Below are 20,256 nucleotides of genomic sequence, written 5' to 3' on the forward strand. Positions count from 1 at the left end.
CTCCGTGTGGGGAGATGGAACGTTCTGGAGACGGAGGGTGGGGGTGGTCGCAGGACCGTGTGAGGGTGCTTCATGCCGCTGAGCTGTGCGCTAAAAGACGGTTGAGGTGGTACATTTTATGTTGTGCACGTTTTATAACAATAAAAAAACAGGTAAGGTTGTGTTTCCCCCATTCCTTTTAGGCCCCCCGGGCAGGGCGGGTCTCCCCCTTCAGCTGCCTGGCTATACTAGAGGGCTTCCTGGAGGAAGCAGTGCTCTATCTCAAGTCCTAGAGGACAGATGGGGGATGGGAGAGCAGCTTCCTTTGACACAGTCTGAGCAAAGGCCTCGAGCTGGGGTCAAGTCTGGGAGAGCCAGTGTCTGGAACACAGACTCCAAATGAGGCTCCTCACCCTGCCCCGTGTTGGCTCTGTGACCCTGAGCCAGTGACCTTATGTCCCTGAGGCTGTCTCCCATCTGCCTGATGGGTCAGTAGCAGTGTAGGCCACGGTCAGCAGGGAGACTGAGTGCAGTGAGTGTCAGGCACATGGCTAGGGGGGCTGCTGCTGTTGTTAGGATTGCTCGCAGGGCGATGGGGAGCCATGGTGGGTTCTTGAGCGGGGGAGGGGCAGGGAGGCTTGAATTTGAGTGGCCAGGGGGATGCCCTTCTGAAGCTGCCGGGTTCTCTCTCCCCTCCACAGACAGTGTGTTGAGGACAGATAGCCCCTCCAAGATCATCAAGCTGGACACCGTGCGCATGATCGCGGAGAAAGTAAGCAGGGCCCTGCTGTGGGTCCTGTTTCAAGGGTGGGGAAACCAAGGCCCAGGTCTCCAACCTGTTCTTGCCCCATGCTGCACAGCAGGGACTCCCACGGCGCCCCTCGGGGAGGTGTTGTGATGTGGGGGCTTGGGAGGGACACAGCGGCGAGCCCTGGGCTATCCCAGCCTCCCCCACCACCCCCACCCCTCCGACATGCCGGCCTGCGGTGCGAGGCTGGGGCCCACCTTGACCTTGGCCCTTCACCTGCATCTCTGATCAGCTGATCTTTGACCTGCCTCTTGACCCGTCTCCTGCTCTGTCTCTGCGGTCTGTCCACCCCCCCCCCCCCACCGTCTCCACTGCGGGCTGGGCCCAGAACAAGCACGCGCTCTTGGACGTGACGCCGTCAGCGGTCGAACGCCTCAACTACGTGCAGTACTACCCCATCGTGGTCTTCTGCGCCCCCGAGAGCCGCCCGGCCCTCAAGGCCCTACGCCAGTGGCTGGCGCCCGCCTCCCGCCGCAGCACCCGCCGCCTCTACACGCAAGCCCAGAAGCTACGGAAGCACAGCGAACACCTCTTCACGGGTGGGCCGGGAGCTGGGGACCCGGGGCCGGCGGTGGGGCCTGGGCCGAGTCTCTCCGCCGTGCTGATGCCCCCTCCCCACAGCCACAATCCCCCTGCGTGGCACGAGTGACAGTTGGTACGAGGAGCTCAAGGCCATCATCCGCGAGCAGCAGACCCGGCCCATCTGGACGGCCGAGGACCAGGTACCGGGTCAGGGCTGGGGGCGTGTCCGCGGTCAAGATTTGGCCTGAGGTCAGGCTCTTGACCTGTTTTGGGACTGAGGTCAAAGGCTGGTGTCCTGGGTCGCGGATCTGGTCTGAGATCAGGCAGGGCCTGGCTTGGTGGCGGGGGTCTTGGCTCAGCTTGGCCTCCCCGCCCCACAGCTGGACAACTCCTCGGAGGACAACCTGGAGCTCCCTCACCGCGGCCTGGCCGACAGCTCTGCAGATCTGAGCTGTGACAGCCGGGTCAACAGCGACTACGAGACAGATGGCGAGGGCTACACAGACGGCGAGGGCGGGCCCCACACAGACGTGGACGAGGGTCCCCCGGCGCCAGCTCTGGCCCGGTCCTCGGAGCCCGTGCTCATGGATGAGCCCCAGAGCCTGCGGGATCATGGGAGAGCCTCCGGTCCCCGAGGGGCCCAGGTGAGCAGGGCACGGGGGTGGCCCTGGCAAGGGTCTTGGGATGCGGCTGAGACACACGGTGCGGGAACCTGTTTCCCCCCAGGATATCAACAAACAGAAGCTTCTCTGCTGAGATCAGTATCTCAGACCCAGACCTAGGCTATTTGAATGCATGGGTCACTGAACAACTTAAAACAAATGTTTCCACCGCTGTGTTTCCTTATGGAATAGATACATCTTGACGTCACAAGGTGGTCGTTTAAACTCAGTGCGCTTACCCAAGTCCCAGCCCATACGACTTGGGTGTTTACCAAAAACAAGTATTTATATAGTATTTATTCTTTGTGAGGCTGCCTCAGCCCCCACAGTGCCTTTCTATAAATTTGACAAAGGTACCCCTTCCTCCAGGCCCTCTTTAGTTAAATGTGAAAATGTACAAATCTCTGATGTGCTCCCAGGAGTTGTGCAGTACCCGACCTGCTCAACGGTCCATGGCAGCTTGCTTATGGGGCAGGCACTATCCTGAGCACTTTCCATATATGAACTTACTTATGAACAGCCCTCAGGAATTTTGCAGATGGGAAACCCAACTCCTCCTTTGCCGACAGGCTAGGGGATCTCAGCCAAGGCCTTCCCCCCCATCCCAGGATATCTTCTCACTAAAAATTAGAGACGAGTTGCAGACCTGTGTGGGGCTAGGAGAGAACCCGTGGGCAGCACTGCCTGGGCCAAGGTGGGGAGTTGGGACAGGGGTGCTCTTCATTCCAGTTTATCTTACTTTGGGGGAAGTGCTGACCTCCTTTCCCCCACTCCTAGGTAGACAGCCACGCCCACCACGGTCAGTGGCGACAGGACAGCGTGCGGTAAGAGCCCCCGTACTCCAGACTGGAGCCCCTCAGCCCTTTTCCTGGGACTCAGGCTCAGGGGATGAAGGGACCTAGAACCAAGCTATGTCTAAATGTGCTCCCATCCTTCTGGGCGAGATGAAAGCAGAGGGGCCAATCCCACCCCATGTAGTCAGGGCCCGCTTCCTCAGAAGACTGGGAAAGCTTCTGGAAGGAGAAGACATGAGATGGGGCTTTGAAGGATGTGTAGGAGTTCGTTAATGAGGCCTGACCCCTAAATGAGCAGTCCTGCTCATCTCTGTCCACACCCATTGTGCCTAGCAGAGTCAGCCTCAGGTAAGGGTAGTTCAAGCCTCCCCACCGCCCACAGCCTCCCCTCTGTTTCCTGATCCCCAGGACCTACGGGCGGGAGGCCCTGAAGAAGAAGTTTACACGAGCTCGAGATATGGAGTCCTCTGACGAGGACGGCTATGACTGGGGTCCGGCTACTGACCTGTGACCCCTCCCAGGTGGCCAGCTGACCCATATTCCTTTCTCCCCACTGGCGCTGGGACTCGATTTCCCATTCAGAACCTAGAACCCCACTTCCTTCTGCCAGTCTTTAATAAATAGAGTATTTTCACAACACTGGCTTCTGGAGATTTCTGGGAAGCACACGGAGTGAGAGTCGGTCCTATTTTTCCTCTCTCAACCCCACAGACCTCAATCCAAGATTTTGCCCATTTTTTTTAAGCATTTAATGTTTTACATCAGAAAATAACACGGCGCCAAGAAGCCCTGGAGGCCCCGCAGACGGGTTCCCAGGGCTGCTGGGGCTAAGGCACAGCAGAGGGAGGGAGGGAGGGGGGCGCTGGTGGCTGGTCACAGGTACACGGGCTGCTCCTGGCCGGTGAGCAGGCGGTAGGTGGCGGCCGGCATCATTTTGATGTGGACCTGGGGGGCCAGAGAGAAGGCCGGCGGCTCGGGCCGGGCCCGCACTGGCAGGAGGGCCCCCGCCCCCGCCCACCCGCTGCCCACACACCTCCGTGTGGGCCTCGGTGAGCAGCTCGATGATGCGGGCGTGCGGCGTGGCCACCACGCTGTGCCCGTTGATCTCGATGATGCGGTGCCCCACACGCACGCCCCCGCGCTCTGCGATGCCGCCCCGGAGGAGACTGCAGATCTGGAGGGGACAGGGAGGGGCCGCGGCTGCTCAGGCGGCCGTGCTCGGGGCCACCAGTCCCACCCCCCGACCCCGTCCTGGGGCTGGGGTCTCACGATGCCGTCCTCCACGCAGAAGCCTAGCTGTTCACGGGCGTGGGGCCGGCGGATGATGGCTGTGGTGACCGGCGGGCAGTGGATGATGCTGAGGGTCACCAAGGTCTGTGACTTCACCTCCTGTGCAGGACACGGGCTGTTGGCCTAGCGGGGCCTCTCGGTACACTGCAGCCCCCTGGGGCCTCAGTTTACCCACTCGTGAAATGGAGCTTCAGAGTCAAGGCTCTAGATTCTAGAAGACCCCTTGAGAAGCAGTTAAGAACACAGACTCAAGCTGGGCGGCCTCGGGTCAGAGCGGTGACCTCTCCCCTCCTTATCTGTGGCCTCAATTTCCCTGTCGAGAGCACATTTCTAGCAGCGTCTGCCACACTCAAACGTAACATGCTGCGTGGACCATGTCCGGCCTGCCCTTCTAACCTGGCCAGGTCCTTCCCTGCTCCGGGCCTCAGTTTCCCCAGCCGGCAACAAGGGTCAAGACTCAAGAACACACTGGCTGCCTCGGGGCAGAGAGGAAGGCTCCCGACCCTGCAGCTAGACCGCCTGGGTTCAAATCCTGCCCTCACCCCATCAAGGCCCCCCCGGACCAGTAGCGTGCCCTCTCCAAGGCTCCATCTCCTTGAGCACACCGGCGCGGGTAGGACTTCATGCTCTACCTTGCGCCTTCTGGACCGCACCAGGGAAGGGCACCCGGCTACCCTGCAGGGGACTCACGCGGACGGCGGCCTGGCAGGCGGCCAGGGGCAGCCCCACCAGGCTGGTCCCATTGATGGCAGTGAGGCGGTCCCCGATGCTGAGGGCCCCTGAGCGCTCGGCGGGACCCCCATGCAGCAGGTTGGCGATGACAGCCGTGGGCAGCAGAGAGCCCCAGCCCGACTCCACCAGGGCCACGCCCAGGCCCTCACCCCGGCGCTTCTCGATGCACACCTGGGAGGGGGACAAGGGGTGGGCGGCATGAGGGCTGCTCTGTTGGGGGGCTGGCGGGGGCCACCAGCCTGCTTGCTCACCTCCCTGCAGTTCTCGCTGTTGGAGAAGTGGTCGAGGTCCCCATTGTGGAGGTGGCCAGGGCCCGCGGCGCCCTGGCTCTGCTGGGCGCCCACCTGGTTGGGGTCGACGCCGCTTTCCTGAAGGAACTGGCTGTAGGCCACAGTGAAGGCCTGGCCAATGGCCTGAGCGATGAGCTGGGCCTGGAGGCCGATGGGCAGCATCTCTCGGGGGGGTGTCCCACCCACCTCCTTCAGGTCCCCCAAACCCTCCGGCGTCCTCAGAGCCAAGCCCTCCCACCCCCACGGGGCGCAGGATTCCCAGGAGACAGCGCGATGCCCTGTGGCTTCGGGGACTGTGGAAACCAGCCCGTCTTGGGGAATCTATGGGGGGCAAGGGGAGGGGAGGGAGACAGGCCCGGAGCGGGGAGGTTCAGGGGTCGGCTGCCAGTCTCCAAGGCTTACGGGAAGGACCAGGGGCTTCGGGGGTGGGAAGGGAGACAGCGGCCCGCGCCGAGGACCAATGGAAGGATGCTGTGGTGACAGTGTGGCCAGATGGGCTCTGGAAGAGGGTGGGGCCGGCCCGAGTCCCCCTCTCCCCCAGGACGCCCAGAGCGGGGCTGCTCACGTCCTCGGAGTGGAAGACGTGGCAGAGCATCTTGTAAAGCCTATGGCTGTGGGCCTGGGATGCCGGCCGCCGCGCCAGCCGCCGCCTGGCCATGAGCACTAGCACGCTGCCAATGTCAGCAATGTAGGAGATGGTCTGCAGGGCGTGGTCCATCATGGCCTCCTGGAGCAGGGGGGAGACCAGGCCTGGGCGGGCTGTGCGGACGCTGGGCGGGGCCCCTGCCCCCCGGAGGCCGGGCCTGGCCCCGTACCTGGGAGTCGGCCGTCAGAACCTTGACCCTCTTGGTGGACACAAAGAGGTCCACTTCCGTCATGGGCTGGGTCTCCCCATCAGGGGCCTGTGGGGGTGGGTGGGAGGTGGAGGCCCACGAAGACCCAGCCTCTGCCGCGCTGGGCTCCAGGGGCCTTGGAGGACCTGGCCGGCAGCCCACCCACCCACCCGCCCACTGGCCCCAGGGAACCCCACCTGCCCAGCCCTGGCTTCACCTTGACACGGTCCATCGCCTCCCGGGCCTGGGCCATGCGTGTGCTGGGGGGTGGGTTCCGCTCGGACACCAGCTGGGTGGAGCCCAAGTATTTGGCCCCAAATATGACACCGTCTAGGAGGTCTTCATGGTCACAGGGACCAGGTACTAAAGGCAACAGTGAGGAGGGTCAGCCCCTGTGAGCCCTGAGCCACGCATGTCCAACCCCACGGGCTCTGCCCTGGGTCTTGGCTCCCTCAGTGGTCTGGAAGCACAGTGTTCTACCCCATGGCTTAGCGCTCTTGAGCCACACACATCCGCCCACTGTTCCAGAACCATCCCATTAGCAGGAGCCACAGACATCCACAGCCTCTTGTTGGTCTAGAGCCAGGTGAACTCTGTCCACGGCTCAAGGACTCCAGGGCAGAGGACCCAGTGTCAGGAGCCCTCTGAGAGTCTAGAACCACGGCAGGATCCAAAAACCGCTCTAGCCTTCAGGCACCTCCACCTTGTGTTTCTAGAATTCTGTCATCAGGCTAGAACCAGGCAGTCCCATTTCTAAAACCAGCAACATCATAAAACCATAGTCACCTGTACTCAATGGTTCTGGAATCCCCCGAATCAATCTGAAGCCATTTAGCCTTGCCCACTGTTCTAGATTTCTCCCTTGTCAGCCCAGGACTGGAGACAACTCTACTCCATAGTTGTAGAACTGCCCAATCAGAGTAGGAAGAGACAATGTCTCACATGTTTAAAACTCACACCATCCAGAACCCCAAATGGCTTCCATTTGTGGTTCTAGAGCTCCCTGACAGCTCTCAAACCACAGAATTCTGCAGGGTCTAGAAATCAGCACACCTCCAGAACCACATTTTCCCACTCTGTGATTCTGTAACTTCTTAATCATGATGGCATTGGGTAGCTCTTCCTATGGTTCTAGAACATCCTCAAATAGTCGGGACACCTCAGCTGTCCCCAGTGAGTCTAAGAATGATCTGAGTAGTCCAAAAATGGACTACTCTGCACATAGTTCTAGAATTCCACCAACCTAGCCCAGAACCACACAGAACTCTGCCGTCGAGCTCCGTAATTCCCTGAGTAATCTAGAACCAGCCAGTTCTCCCAGAATGTCCTAACCAGGAGTGGTTGCTTTTTTGGGTTAGAACTGCAGGCGCAGGCCCCAGCTCTGGATGATTCGAAGTAAATTTAAACTATAGCCTGTTCTGCCCATTCTCTTTCGTGATCTAAGATTCTGGAACAACAGAACTCCACTCTGGGGTTCTAGAACCGCACCATCCAATATGCTAGCAGCCAGGCACGTGTGGGGATTGGGCACCTGAAATGTGGCACCTGAAAATGCACACTGGATTTTAAAAATTTAGTATGAGAAAAGGGTAAAATAATTATAAGATATTGATTATATGTGGAAACGACACCTTATATAGATTGAGTTAATTAAAATGTTATTACTTTTTCCTGTTTTTTTTTTTTTAAGTTTTTGTTTTTTAAGTAATCTCTACACCCAAAGTGGGGCTCGAAATCATGACCCCGAGATCAAGAGTCGCACGTCCTCTGACCGAGCCAGTCAGGCACCCCGATGTTTATTTTTTAAAGCAGATAACTAGGAAATTAAAAGTTACACACAGGGGTGCCTGGCTGGCTCAGCTGTTTGAACATCTGACTCTTGATTTCAGCTCAAGTCATGATCTCAGGGTCATGGGATCGAGCCCTGTGTCGAGCTCCACGCTCAGCAGGGAGGTTGCTTAGGATTTTCTTTTTTTCTTTTTTAAGATTTTATTTGTGTATTTGAGAGAGAGAGTAGGCACAAGCAGGGGGAGCGACAGAGGGGGAGGGAGAAGCAGGGAGCCCAACGTGGGGCTCGATCCCAGGACCTTGAGATCATGACCTGAGCCAAGGGCAGATGCTTAACAAACTGAGCCACCCAGGCACCCCTGCTTGGGATTTTTCTCTCTCCCTCTGCCTCTGCCCCTCCCCCTGCTAGCATGCACGCGCTCTCTCTCTTTCAAAATAAATAAAATCTTTTTTAAAAAAAGTTACACATCACTCACATTATGATTCTATTGTATAACACGACTCTAGAACTTTTTGATTACTCTGGAATCAGACAGCCCTGTCCACAGTGCTAGAACACCCCCTGAGCTAGAATCGTAGAAAGCTCTATTCACCCCATGATTACGAAACCCCCAGTCTAGACAGCTCTGTTCACCATTCTAGAACACTATCAGCCCAGGTTCTTTTAATCTAGAACCAAGGCCAAATTCTGGAACTCCCAAGGTGAGTCATGGCTCCACCCATGATTCCAGCACCTTCTTGGAACTGTAAGTCCAAACCAGCTTCACTTTCCCACAACCATAAAACTTGCTCTTTGACTTACAGCCTCAGGTAATTTGAGGGGAAATCCTGGAACATTCTAGGTGCCCAGAACTGGTTCTTTCCATGCTTTCAGGGCAGAAATTGAGAAACTTTTTTTTTTTTTTTAAAGCAGGCTCCACACCCAGCCTGGAGCCCAACGTGGGGCTTGAACTCACAGCCCTGAGATCAAGACCTGAGCTGAGCTCAAGAGTTAGACACTTAAGTGACTGAGCCATTCAGGCATCCCAAGATTGACAAACTTTTTACGCAGGGGGCCCAACAGTAAATACGTTTGTCTTTGTGGGCCAGATGGTCTGCGCTGCAACTACTCAACCTGGCCACTGTAACATGAAAACCACGGTAGACAATACGTAAATGAATGGGCATGACGGTGTCTCAATAAAACTTTATTTCTGGACACTGAAATTTGAGTTGCACATTGTTTTCATGCATCAAGAAATACTATTCTGTTTTTTTCCAACCACTTAAAAATGTAAAACCCACAAGACATGCCAGAACAGGTGGGTTGGATTTGATCGCAGGTGGTAATTTGCCAAGCCCTGCTCTAGAACCATGCTAAAATGCCACACATGCCCTTCCGTCCCCTATTCATTCTAGAACATTCTCACCACTCTCTCTCCCCTCCCAGACCATCTGGAATCTACTCAACCAACCTCGGAGCCTCTCTAGAAACAACTCCTTACTGGCAAACTTTATGCCATTTTGGGAGAAGCCTGATTGGGGCGATTCTGAAATTGCTAAGTCCCTGGGGCCAGGGTGGGCAGGACACTCACCCTCCTGGAGGGCAGGGTATGGCACCAGGGTCTTGGGGCTCTGGAAGAAGACAGAAGAGGGGCAGGACTGAGTCCCCTGGCTTGGTTCCTGGCAGCAGAGGCAGCCTGGGGGGCGGGACAGGCTCTACCTGGGTACTGGCAGGCGGTTCTTCAGGAGCAACCAGAGGTACCGTCTCCAGCCATGGTTCCGGGGAGCTGCTTGAGCTCCTGCTGCCGCCATGCTCGGCAGAAGCTCCCTCCGCCCATTCCGGGGCACTGGTATCTCCATCTGGGTCCTCAGGGGGCTGCAGCGGGCGAGGGGCAGGGTCCGGAGGCTCCTTGGGACAAGACTGGGAAGGAGGGCATTCCTGGCAGTGCAAAAGGCTCAGCAGGTCGTCCCGGCCGGCCTCGGCAGACAAGAGCCCATGGGCATCAGCAACGTCCTGGGAGGCCAGGCCGTGGCCCGTGGCCACGTGCAAGGGGCAGGGAGGTCCATCCGGCGACAAGCCCACCAGATCACCAGGCAGAGCCTCAAACTGTTGCACCAGGTCCTCAACACTTGGCCCATCAAGTTCCATCTGACTCAGGCTGCCGGACCGTCCCGGCACCGGGTCCCACTGGCAGTTGGGGGTGAGGTCCTGGGAAGCTGAAATTGTGTCCCTGGGCTCCTCCAAGTCCATAGCTGGAGGGCCTGAGGGAGACTGGGAAGTTGTCAGGAATTCCATGCCTGGACCCCAGGCTCAGGCCAACATCTGAAAGAGAGATTCAAAGATAAGATTTCCTGACTGCCAACGTGGTGCCAAGCTCTAGGTGGGTGCTGTTCATGTAGAACACAGAATTTAATCCCCACCATACCCTGCAAGGAAGGGTCCGCTATGATCTCCAATTTATAGAAGAGGAAATCAAGATGCAGAACAGGCAGTTGTAAGACAGTGGCTTCATAGGCTCCGAACCCCAGAGTACTCCCCTGTACCTGTCAGCCCAGGCCTCTCCCCACCCGTGGACCCTGTTCCCCCAGACTTGGTTCTTCCAAGTCTCCCCCCACCGCGTCGTGTAACCCAGGCTGGAGACACAGCCTGACTATACAGACCCGGTAGGTGCAGGTCCCCGAGACCTCGGACTCAGGACCTCAGCCTAAGACTAGATCCAGGACCCCAGACTTAATACTAGAGCTCCAAGACGCCAGAAAGCAGAGCCTACTCTCAAAACTTCCAATGCCACACTCAAGATCAACCCCGGACTCTGACCCGGACCTCAGAACCCAGCCTGAAGACGTAACTCCACCTAAAGCTAGGAGTTAAGACCCCGGTCCTCTCGCAGACCCCAGCCTCAAGACTTCAGACCCCCTTCTTTAGCCGCCAGCTCCAGACCCCGCTCTGCCCCCGCCGGGACACTCACTTTCCAAACCGAGGTGGCCTCAGACCGCGAGGCCCCCCAGAACCCCACGCCCCCAGCCGGACAGTCCTCCACCCGCCGCGGCTCGCCGATTCCCGGCCGCGGCGCCGGCAGGTCTGTCCGCGCAGCTCTCGGACCTACTGGGCTTGCGCGCGTTTGCGGGGGCCTGCTGGGAAATGTAGTTCTCCCAGCTAGCCTCGCCGTGCGGGAGCGCTAGGTGTCGGAATCAAGGGTTCGAATCCCGGGCCTCAGTTTACACAGAGTGGGAGTCCCGGCTGGCCTCTGGACCTATTTCCTCAATTACAAATTGGGATTAGTGATCACTGCCTGCCATCTACGGCTGTGGGCATGATTCCAACGGATGGCAGATAGGAAGAAATGGGACTGGGAAATATTAAAGTGAGAGGCGGTCTCTTTCTACTCGAGAGACACCGGAAGCAGCGCAGGGACCCTAATGTAGACGGACTTCCGGTTTCGCTCACAGTAGGGGGGCGGAATGGCAAGTCCTGGCCTAACTTTCCATCCCTGAGCTTCGCTTCCTCAATTAAACTGGGGATAATAATAGTACCTACCTCCTACTTGTGAGGACTAAACGAGATCGAGCTGGTTACGGATTTAGCAAAAGGGCTGGGATATAATGAGTCTATTAGGTATTCCCGAATTACTTTTAGACTTTCATTAATTGCTCATTGAATAGAATCAGGAATGCATAAGGCGTGATCTTAAAGTAAGTGATAACTGAAGAAGGGCAATAAGTAAATGAAATATCTCGAAAGTCCCCTCTTAACAGTAACAGGATATCTAAAAGTTTTAAAGAAGGCACCCTGAACGCCTAAGACTGGAATAGTACATTTCCCAGAAATCTCTAGGAGCCTACAACTCCCAAGCACCCCTTGGCCGCTGTCGTCTCCCGGAAAAGGGCACGTGCCGGCAGTCAGCATACGTCATGGCGGCCAGACGTCTCTTTGGGGCTACGTGGACCTGGGCCGGCTGGCGGGCCCGGGAGCTCCCGGTCCCTGCCGAGCCTGGAAGGCTCCTGGTACGGGGTTATGCCAAGAGACCGGGTGAGCTGGGTTAAGAGGGACCCAGAGGGGAGAGGTTTGGGACATTGGGGAGTTAGTAGTGCGCAGGCGCTGGCTTGGGAGGTGCTTCCTAGAATCAGTGCGCAAGCGCAAAGAGGCAGGCGCTGAGCTATGTGCGCAGGCGCAGTTTGAGGTACCTGGGCCGTGATTGGACTCACTGCGCAGGTGCGGGGTGTTTTTCTTGCGGTGGCCGGGGGGGGGGGGGGGGGCGGTGTCCTGAGCTTGGGTTCCAGTCCTGGCTGGGCCTTTTAAAGGCACTATGTGATCTTGAGCAAGTCGCCACCGGAACTTTGAGGACGCAGTGGGGCCCAGCTGAGGTTTAGCCACTGAAGCAAAGGCAGAATCACCCGGGTATAGCCTGGCCTGACCTCCTTTGTTGGAAGGAGGGAATTGACAAAATGTGGGGCCTTCAAGACGCATACCAGCCCTTTTTCCGTGAGATAAACAGAATTGGAAAGCAATGACCTGGTCACTGTAAGCGTCAGTGTTTAATGCAGTATCCACGTCCCACTTAAAATCATCTTGGGTGCAGCAGACCGTCTAGTCAGGGGCCGGGGTCCACCTGGAGAAAGAGGGGTCAGAAGGGAAGGCCAGCCTCCCGAAGACGCAGCTGGCAGAAATGACTCTCTCCCACCCCCCAGTCATGAAGGGGGGCAAAGGCGGCAAAGGTGGAGTGGCCAGTGAGGCCCTGAAGGACCCAGACGTGTGCACAGACCCCGTCCGACTCACCACACATGCCATGGGTGTCAACATCTACAAGGAGGGCCAGGACGTGGTCCTGAAGCCAGACGCGGAGTACCCCGAGTGGTGAGTGAGCCAGGCTGGAGAGCCCCGAGAGCGCATGCCAGGGCAAGGTCTCAGATCTGAGGTTTCCATAGGGCCTCCCTGGGGAGGGGAGCCGTGACTCAAGACCTGAGTGGGTGGAAGGAGCTTTAAAGGTAGAGGGAAGAGTCCGTGCAAAGGCCCTGGGGCAGGACTGCACCTGGTTTGTTAGCAGAACAGCAGGACGTGAAGGTGGAGAATAGAGGGAGATGGGGCAGGGAGGGGATGGATCTTGGCCTTTGCAGGGCCAGGGGGGATACAGGGAAGATTTCGCTCTTGGCCCCAGGACCAGTAGCAGGACATTGAAGCCATTGACCTGTGCTGATCCTTAAAGCTTAGGGAAGCTTCCGAAAGGTTGAGCGGGTGGGTGGGGAGGTGTTCCCGGCACAGACGATGGCCAGGAGGCAGCACAAGACTTGGTGTGTGCCCACCTCCAGTACCAGCGCCACTGGGATGGGGCAGCTTTTCCACAGCCAGGAACCCAGCTCGGGGTGGGAGGGCGTGCCCCGGGATCATGCCGCCACCATGTGGCTGGGGGGCCCATCCTGCTGCCACCTCTGCCCACGGTGCCCGGGGTGGGGGACCTCTGGGGGTCTGCCCTGCCTCCCTGACTCCTGCCCACGCCACGGCAGGCTGTTCCAGATGAACGTGGGCCCCCCCAAGAAGCTAGAGGAGCTGGACCCCGAGAGCCGGGAGTACTGGCGGCTGCTGCGAAAACACAACATCTGGCGTCATAACCGTCTGAGCAAGAACCAGAAGTTCTAGCGGGGAGGGGCCGGCCGCCTGCAGCCACCGGCGGCCTCACCAGGCCCCGAAGGAGGACCCCCGCGGTGCAGAACATCTTCTCCACCCAGCCCCCACGGAAGACTTTATTTTCCTGGAGAAAACAGGGTTTTCTGAGAACAGAGGAGACCCCTGACCTGGTGCCTGTTTGGTCCCCACGGCGAGGCTGGATCAGGGCCCTGGCTGCTGTCTGGGTGGGCGGGCAGGGGGGTGCCTCAGGCCATTGGCTCCAGGGGGAGGTTTTTCCAGACACGCCATCTCGGTCACAAGGGACTCAAACCCGTTCCAAACTATCCGAACATGAGAGAGAGACTGAAGCGTCCAGGGCGGGCTCTGCCTTCAGGTCGCTGGACTCGGGCTTCGGTATCCAGGTGACGGCTCTCTCTGGCTCTGGGTCCTTGTAGCCCCAGTGGGTAGTTCTGGACAGGGGTGGCCCCAGGACTCCTGGTTGACACCCCCTACCCAGTTTAGCAAGCCCAGCCAGAGGGAAGGGACTTCCTTTTCCTTCCTTTACCAAGGTCATGTGTTCTCTGCATTGGCCAGTTGAGCCCCAGGACCTAGGTGTACCCACTGTCCTCCTGTCACCCCACTAGTACCCAGGGCTCAACCTCCCCCGTGCCCACCCCACCAGGAAATGCATCCGGGAGTCTTGCATTTGGCACCAGGAACCCGACCCACAGCCTGAGTGAGAACCAGCTCCTAGCAGGCCTAGCTTCTGCCCTGCCTGGCTCGGGGAGGATCGTGGGGCCCTGGGGTGAGGCCCGAGAGGGCATGCGGCCGCAGGGGGTGGAGTGGCAGAATGCGGGCACCACCTGGGGGGCTGGACCAGGGGCCCCCCAGGCTCCTCTGTGCTATCTGGTCTAGCGGGCTGGGTGGGGCTGGGGACTAATTCTGCCTCGTCCCAGGAAACAGAGAGCCCTCATCCTCTTAGGAGGACTCTGCCAGTCGGATTACCTGCCCTCCCTGGTGGCCCGCCCAGAGCAGGTCCCAACCCTCCCGTGGATCCCCATGGCTCTCAGGGTAGAAACAAAGTTGTAATGGCCACAAGACCTGGCCAGACCTGCCTCCTGTCACCTCCCTGCTGGCACCTCGCTCACTCTACTTCAGCCCCAGGGGTACCTGGTGGTTCCTCCCACACACCAGGCTGGTCCTGCCCCAGGGCCTTTGAACATGCCATTCCCGCTGCCTGGGTGGCTCTTCCCGCAGGTGTTCCCGTGGCTCGCTCTTTTACCTTCTCCAGTTCTCTGATGTCACCTCCAAGAGGCCCCCAAGCACCCTGTTAAACTGTAATCCTGCCACACACTCAGGATTGCCTCTTGTGGTTTTATTTTCTCAGCACTTACAACCAGCTGGTGTTTTACGTACGTATGTATTTATTTAATTGTGCTTCTTTCTCCCACTGGAGTGGCGGCTCCATCAGGGCAGGCATTTTTGTCTGTTCACCATCATGTCCGCATTACATGATGGATGGATGGATGGTGGGTGGGTGGGCAGGCGATTGACCCAGCTGCCACAAGGTAAAGAAGACATGGCCATGGGACTCGCGTATGAGATGCCAAGTGAACCGAGAAGAGCAGACTAGCTTGAACCCCAGTGGTGTGCACTGGTGTGAGGACTCAGAAGTGAGCCTATGGTCACTTCGTGGACAGAGCTCAAAGGCAGGGTGCTGGTCACTTGCAGCTTCTGCCCTTGAGCCCCTCCCCTCCTGTCCTGACCCACGCTGCCCCGTCCCACGGGGAGGTCCCCTGTCATCCTGACACTAGGCCAGCCCCAAGCCTGGTCACACCCTGTTCCTTGCCCTCGATGGCCTCCTTGTCCTCGAGTCCAGCTGAGTGGTCATCAAGGGGTAAAACGATGGGCCCAGGACAGGCACATGGGAGCACGCAGTGAAAGCAGGGAATTTCTCAGCAGGAGGCCCAAGAGCCGGGGCTTGGCTGTGAAGGACGAGGCGCGGGCGGGGGACCTGGGCACAGAGTGGCTTGTGATGGCAGCCTTACTGTTCCAGAGCCTCACCATCCACCCCACGCCCGTCTGGCAGACGGGGAGGCTGAGGCCCCAGGCCAGGCCATTTCCTTCCTGAGACAGTACCAGTCTCCCTGCAGGGCAGGCTGAGGAGGTGGTTGAGGGGACCGGCATGGGTGGCCATGGACAGGCCGAGATGAGAGGGCTAGCTGGGCCCCAGACTCAGGCCGGTGGCCAGGCCCTGTCCAGAGCCTGTGCATGCTCCTTGGCCAGCAGCCGCAGGGATGCCTCCTCCAGGGTGAAGCTCTCCGTGAAGGCCGGACCAAAGGCATGGGGCCCGAAGGATGCCTGCAGCCCGGGCCCCGGCCCCAGGAGGCGCGGGAGGCCTGGCACGGCCGGGGGCCCGGGGCCCAGCCAGGGCTCCAGGGGCAGTGGCATGGCTGGGGGGCGGGCAAACGGCAGTGCTGGGGCCTCGGGGAGCCTTGGGGCTGCCACAGCCCCGGAGCCTGACTCCAGACGCTCCTGGCGGCGCCACTTGGCCCGGCGGTTCTGGAACCACACCTGGAGGTAGTGAGAGGGGTGCTCCCGGTTCAGGGCCCGTGGGGAGGAGCCAGCCCACTCTTCCCCACCCCACTGTGTCCTTTGGGGCTCCCAGCTTTGCAGGGTTCTGCCTGCTGTCCAGCCTGACTCCCACCTGCTGCAGTGCCAACATAGTGTTACCTGCCTCGAGCGAAGGATCCCCTCAGGGCCCCCATCAAATCAGCCCCAAGTCTCCTGAAGCTAAGCTCTCCTCACCACTCTGCCCAGCCCCTCAGGCTCCACGGCCTCTCTCGGCCCTGGGCACCGGGTCTGAGCCGCTCGGCTCGGCACTGGACGCCCTTCACGAGCTCTGTCTCGGCTGCGCTCTGCCTCTCCGTCCCCCAGCTTCGCACCGGCTGGAAACGCCTCCAGTGTAACCCCTCCACAGCTCAGCGCACACTCCTGGATGCTTAGAGATCACCTGTTCTTTCTCTCTCTCTTTTTAAGATTTTATTTTTAATCTCTACACCCAACGTGAGGCTCGAACTCACAACCTTGAGGTCAAGAGTCACACGCTCTACCTGCCGAGCCAGCCAGATGCCCCAACCCTTTCTGCTTTCTAACTGGAAAACCTCGACTCAAACACCAAGGTCCCAGTCCCACATCCCCTCCTCTGGGAAGCCTTCCCAGCTTGGAGATGCCTACACACTGGGAGGGTCCCGATCCGGCTCTGGCTCCCTCCCTGGGCTGTGGGGTGCCCTCACCTGCACGCGCACCTCGGGCAGGTGCACCTTGGCCGCTAGCTCCTCGCGGCTGTAAACGTCTGGGTAGTGGGAGGCCTCGAATGCCCTCTCCAGCTGGTGCAGCTGGTACGTGGTGAAGGTCGTGCGGTTCCTCCGGTGCTTCTTCTTGGGGGCCTCCTCGCCCGGGCCCGGCCCCCCACCCTCTGCCGCCGGCCCCTCACAGGGGCTCAGGAACATGGCTTCTCCGCACCCCCACCTGGCCGGGCGGCAGCAGGACAGAAGGCAGTGAGACAGCAGCAGGGACTGCCAGCTGGGAGGGCAGGGGAGCCCCCAGCCTCTGCCGGGCCTGGGGTGAGATGCGCCGGGGAGACACGCGCTGGGGCCTGCATTCATTCAGCCTCCCCGCCTCCCCGTCCACCAGGGATGCTCTCGCTCTCCGTGCGTCTCCTCTTCTCCCTGTGTGTCTGTCCCTCCACCTCTATTCCCACTTTCCCACTCGAGCTCTCCCTAACGGCCTCCATCGACCTGCAGCTCAGCTTTGGGCTGTCTGTCCATCCACCTCTCTGTGTGCCTGGGACCCCCAGGAAGGCAGGAGGCTGGGACACTGCCCCCATAGTCCTCCATCCTGGGGGGCTCTCTGCACCCCCAACTCCCACTGGTGCCCGCCTGTGCCCGCCTGCCCAGTACTCACCGCCCCCAGCAGCCCCTCGACAGCCCCAGTATCCACGCAGCTCCGGCCCCAGCGGGCCTAGCACCCCGTCTGCTGCTGGCCTGGCCCTGCCAGAACCAAGCGGGGAGCGGGTTGGGGTCTGGTGAGGGGAAGATTAGAGCGAGGTGATTAATTGAGGTGGCCCCTCCCGCCCGGGCGCTGGCTGCAGAGGGCGGGCATGGGGGAGGACGGCTGGGGCTCCAGAGGGGTGTGACCATCGGCCTGGGTCCACCTCCCCTCGCAGTAGGACACCAACAAGGGCCTCCCCCTCTCTGGGCCTCAGTTTCCCTAGCTGTAGAAGGGTGACACCAGGGCTTACCTGATGGGGCTCTCATGGGGCAAGGAGGGGATGAAAGTAGAGAGCATTGCACGGTGACTGGCATACAGTAGGTGCTCAATGAATGTCCGCTGCTACTGTTTTTATCAGCTGGGGCCAGAAAAAGGTCCTCTTAGACACACCGGTGGTGACAGGGGTGGGGGAAGCTGAGGTCCTGACAGGTGAAGGCAGTTCCAGTCGGCTCCCCCAGACACTGAGCTGACCAGGGAGTAGGGGGCATTTTCGCTGGGTTTTGAGGAATGGATAGAAGTTCACTCTTCATTCATTCAATGAATGTTATTGAGCACTCACTGTATACCAGGTTCTGTTCACAGCAGTGAACAAAACAGACACAAATCTTGGAGCTGACATGCTAGTAAGGGAGATAGACAATCAGCAAATAAGACATAGAGGGTGTCAGGTGGTCATAAGGCTAGTGAGAAAACTCAAGCGGGGGGGACGGGGTGGGGGGGACAGAGGGTGGGTTGCTCTTTTAGAGAAAGTCTTCAGAATGGGGGATGGAGTGCAAGGCTAAGATTCTGGAGGTTGTGGAGCAGAGGAGGGACACAGTCAGATGGCATCTTGGAGGAGTATTTATTGTGGGCAAGATGGGAGGCTGGGAGGAGGCTAGAGGCCTGATCAGGGCAAGGGCTGTGGGATGGACATGGGGGGAGAGGGGGACAGAGGAACAATCTCGGGGAGAAAGTTTGCGGAAGAGTGAGGAACCGGCGATACCCAGGCCCCCGTTTTGGGGACAGGTGGATGACAAGACTGTCCCAGAGGCAGTGGCCCAAGAGCCACAGCAGGTTCCAGGGGAAGCCCCTGAGGCTGGTTTGCCCACCCCTGCCCCCACCCAAAGAGCCTGGGGCCCAAGAGGAGGGGAGTGTGGGGGTGGGGGGGCAAGGTGAGGCCAAGAAAATGTCTGATGGGTTTAGTGACACAGAGGACAGGAGGGAGGCCCAGGCCTGTGTATGGACCGGGGAGCAGGTGGGAGGCACCTGCTGGAATGCTGGCTTTGTAGGGAGAGGCCCGCTTGTGCAACCCCCCTCCCCAGTGAAGGGGGGCCAGGCCCTGGAGGGGGGTCCAACTGCATGCACTAATGGCCTTGGATGAGGACCCAGCTGTGCTTCCCGCTGAGGGCCGGGAGGGGGGGTCAGGGGCTCAGCGCCCAGGGGTGGGGGGAGCCGGGCAAGGAGGCCCCAGCCACCCTGAGCCCGGGCGGGCGGGGTCGCTGGTGCTTTCCGAGGCTCCCTGGGACCCTCCAAGCCCAGCTGCCCCGTCTGTGAGGTGGGCTCGGGGCTCTGGGGCCGGGGTACGAGGCCTGCAACATGGGGCGGGGAGGTGGTGGTCTCTAAGTCCCTAATTGCTTCATTACTAGGAGCTGCTCTGTTCTCAGGCCCCAATTAGCTAATTGGCCCCGGGTGGGTTAAGAGGCTGCAGGAGGGATCTGGGTGTTAGGCACAGGGGCTTTGGTGGCTTAGCGGGTGCGGCTGATTCGGGTGCAGACGCTGTGTCAGCTTAGAGAACAGGATTAAGGGCGGGGTGGGGTGGGGCTACGAGTCCCCTCCAGCTGGATTAGGTGGGGGTCAGGCCACTCTCAGCCCCACGGGCCTCCCATCCTTCATTTCTCCCCCAGGAAGAATCCCGAAGCCCCTTCAGGTGCTGGTGGGGAAACTGAGACCAGAGGGTGGGCAGGGCTTCGGGGGGGGGCACCGCAGGAGGTCAGTGTGACCTTGGGAAAGCCCCCCCGGCTGAGGCTGTGCTCAGGCGGGGGTAGGTCAGCCAAAGGGGGCGGGTGTGCTATGGTCTGGTGTCCCCTCCCCAGCCCCAGTTTTGGGGTTCCTGGGGTGAGGGCCACCCCCGCCTGGCCAGAGACCTTCCAGGCATCCTAGAAGCTGGCTGGCTGGAAACATCAACTGAGAGGGGGTGACTGTCAGACGCAGCAGTAGCTGAGCACCAGCTGTGTGCGCTGAGCCCTGCGCTGGTGTGAGCCTTCAATCCCCAACCCCACCCCGAGAAGACGCCGGATTGTAGAGGAGGCTGCTGGAGCCCGGGTGGGGGAACCAACTCCCCAGTTCACCAGATGCACTAACGTTTAGCACTAGTGTCCCCCCATCCTAGAAATGCTCTCAGTTCGGGATGGTTGGTCACCACAGGTCAGGGCCACAAAGCTCAGAACTTGGGGGTGCAAGCCCGGGCCCCAGCCCCTGTGTGGGTGTGGACAAGAGGGGCAGGGCCGGCGCTTTTCAGCCAGTCTCCCCCTGAGTCACTGGGTCAGTCTGGTGGCTGGACTGGACCCTCCCCGGGCTCCCACACATCCACCCTGAGGGGCAAGGCTGGGGCAGAGGGGGTGGAGGCGTGGAACTCGGGCCTCCATGGCCGCTGGCACCCTCCCGCGGTCCTCTGAGCCTGGGACCCCAAGGGTTGAATACGGCAGCCATGGGGGTGCCACAGCGGGAACCATGGATGATACAGTAAGTAGGTCCGTGCGGGTGGCCGTGATCCTGGGGGTTCTCCTCGCTCCATCCCTGGGGACCTGTGTCCCCGCGGTGGCTACAGGATCCCGGCTGGGCGGGCCCCTCAGTGGGCAGACAACGGGCAGGTGGATCGCCCTGGGCTGAGCGATGGCGGCGGGGGGGTCCCCTGGTGTTAAGCCCCTGGGGTGAGGGACGCC

At 59.7% G+C, this 20,256-nt stretch overlaps 4 protein-coding genes across 5 annotated transcripts; 2 read left to right on the forward strand and 2 right to left on the reverse strand.

The window, feature by feature from the left end:
• Positions 1–571: 571 nt before the first annotated feature.
• On the forward strand, positions 572–3,402 carry LOC123323747 (tight junction protein ZO-3-like). The gene is made up of 7 exons (XM_044912223.1): positions 572–584; positions 681–751; positions 1,116–1,326; positions 1,409–1,509; positions 1,690–1,953; positions 2,749–2,795; positions 3,174–3,402. Exons 1-7 carry the CDS (start codon positions 572–574, stop codon positions 3,274–3,276), a joined length of 810 nt encoding a protein of 269 aa, XP_044768158.1. The 3' UTR covers positions 3,277–3,402.
• Positions 3,403–3,508: 106 nt separating this feature from the next.
• Positions 3,509–10,773, reverse strand: LOC110593815 (amyloid-beta A4 precursor protein-binding family A member 3). 2 transcript variants are annotated; one of them, XM_021705201.1, is made up of 11 exons: positions 10,650–10,773; positions 9,401–10,003; positions 9,273–9,312; positions 6,128–6,273; positions 5,893–5,979; positions 5,643–5,804; positions 5,039–5,218; positions 4,746–4,958; positions 4,035–4,154; positions 3,799–3,939; positions 3,530–3,710 (listed from the first exon to the last, which is right to left on the reverse strand). In XM_021705201.1, exons 2-11 carry the CDS (start codon positions 9,974–9,976, stop codon positions 3,639–3,641), a joined length of 1,737 nt encoding a protein of 578 aa, XP_021560876.1. In that variant the 5' UTR covers positions 9,977–10,003; positions 10,650–10,773; the 3' UTR covers positions 3,530–3,638. The 2 variants fall into 2 exon arrangements, with proteins under 2 accessions (XP_021560875.1, XP_021560876.1); XM_021705200.1 differs by having other exon boundaries at positions 3,509–3,939.
• Positions 10,774–11,563: 790 nt separating this feature from the next.
• On the forward strand, positions 11,564–14,635 carry LOC110593894 (39S ribosomal protein L54, mitochondrial). Its single transcript, XM_021705332.2, has 3 exons — positions 11,564–11,710; positions 12,370–12,535; positions 13,183–14,635. Exons 1-3 carry the CDS (start codon positions 11,593–11,595, stop codon positions 13,313–13,315), a joined length of 417 nt encoding a protein of 138 aa, XP_021561007.1. The 5' UTR covers positions 11,564–11,592; the 3' UTR covers positions 13,316–14,635.
• An 882-nt stretch (positions 14,636–15,517) lies between these two features.
• On the reverse strand, positions 15,518–16,794 carry LOC110593975 (retina and anterior neural fold homeobox protein 2). The gene is made up of 2 exons (XM_021705428.2): positions 16,579–16,794; positions 15,518–15,856 (listed from the first exon to the last, which is right to left on the reverse strand). The coding sequence occupies exons 1-2, from the start codon at positions 16,792–16,794 to the stop codon at positions 15,518–15,520; spliced, it is 555 nt and encodes a 184-aa protein (XP_021561103.1).
• Positions 16,795–20,256: the final 3,462 nt, after the last annotated feature.

Source organism: Neomonachus schauinslandi, unplaced genomic scaffold (assembly GCF_002201575.2).
Source record: "Neomonachus schauinslandi unplaced genomic scaffold, ASM220157v2 HiC_scaffold_643, whole genome shotgun sequence".
Classification (NCBI taxonomy): Eukaryota; Metazoa; Chordata; class Mammalia; order Carnivora; family Phocidae; genus Neomonachus; species Neomonachus schauinslandi.

Bases quoted from the DNA above. Each gene is read 5' to 3' on its own strand.
- LOC110593975 (XM_021705428.2), bottom strand. From the start codon at position 16,794: ATGTTCCTGAGCCCCTGTGAGGGGCCGGCGGCAGAGGGTGGGGGGCCG. The intron at 15,857-16,578 runs GTGAGGGCACCC...CACTACCTCCAG, and splicing joins TGCCCGAGGTGCGCGTGCAG to GTGTGGTTCCAGAACCGCCG.
- LOC110593894 (XM_021705332.2), top strand. From the start codon at position 11,593: ATGGCGGCCAGACGTCTCTTTGGGGCTACGTGGACCTGGGCCGGCTGG. The intron at 11,711-12,369 runs GTGAGCTGGGTT...CCCACCCCCCAG, and splicing joins GGGTTATGCCAAGAGACCGG to TCATGAAGGGGGGCAAAGGC. The intron at 12,536-13,182 runs GTGAGTGAGCCA...ACGCCACGGCAG, and splicing joins GACGCGGAGTACCCCGAGTG to GCTGTTCCAGATGAACGTGG.
- LOC123323747 (XM_044912223.1), top strand. The intron at 752-1,115 runs GTAAGCAGGGCC...GGCTGGGCCCAG, and splicing joins TGCGCATGATCGCGGAGAAA to AACAAGCACGCGCTCTTGGA. The intron at 1,327-1,408 runs GTGGGCCGGGAG...CCCTCCCCACAG, and splicing joins CAGCGAACACCTCTTCACGG to CCACAATCCCCCTGCGTGGC.
- LOC110593815 (XM_021705200.1), bottom strand. From the start codon at position 9,976: ATGGAATTCCTGACAACTTCCCAGTCTCCCTCAGGCCCTCCAGCTATG. The intron at 4,959-5,038 runs GTGAGCAAGCAG...TCCCCCTCCCAG, and splicing joins ACAGCGAGAACTGCAGGGAG to GTGTGCATCGAGAAGCGCCG. The intron at 4,155-4,745 runs GTGAGTCCCCTG...TGTCCTGCACAG, and splicing joins CCTGCCAGGCCGCCGTCCGC to GAGGTGAAGTCACAGACCTT.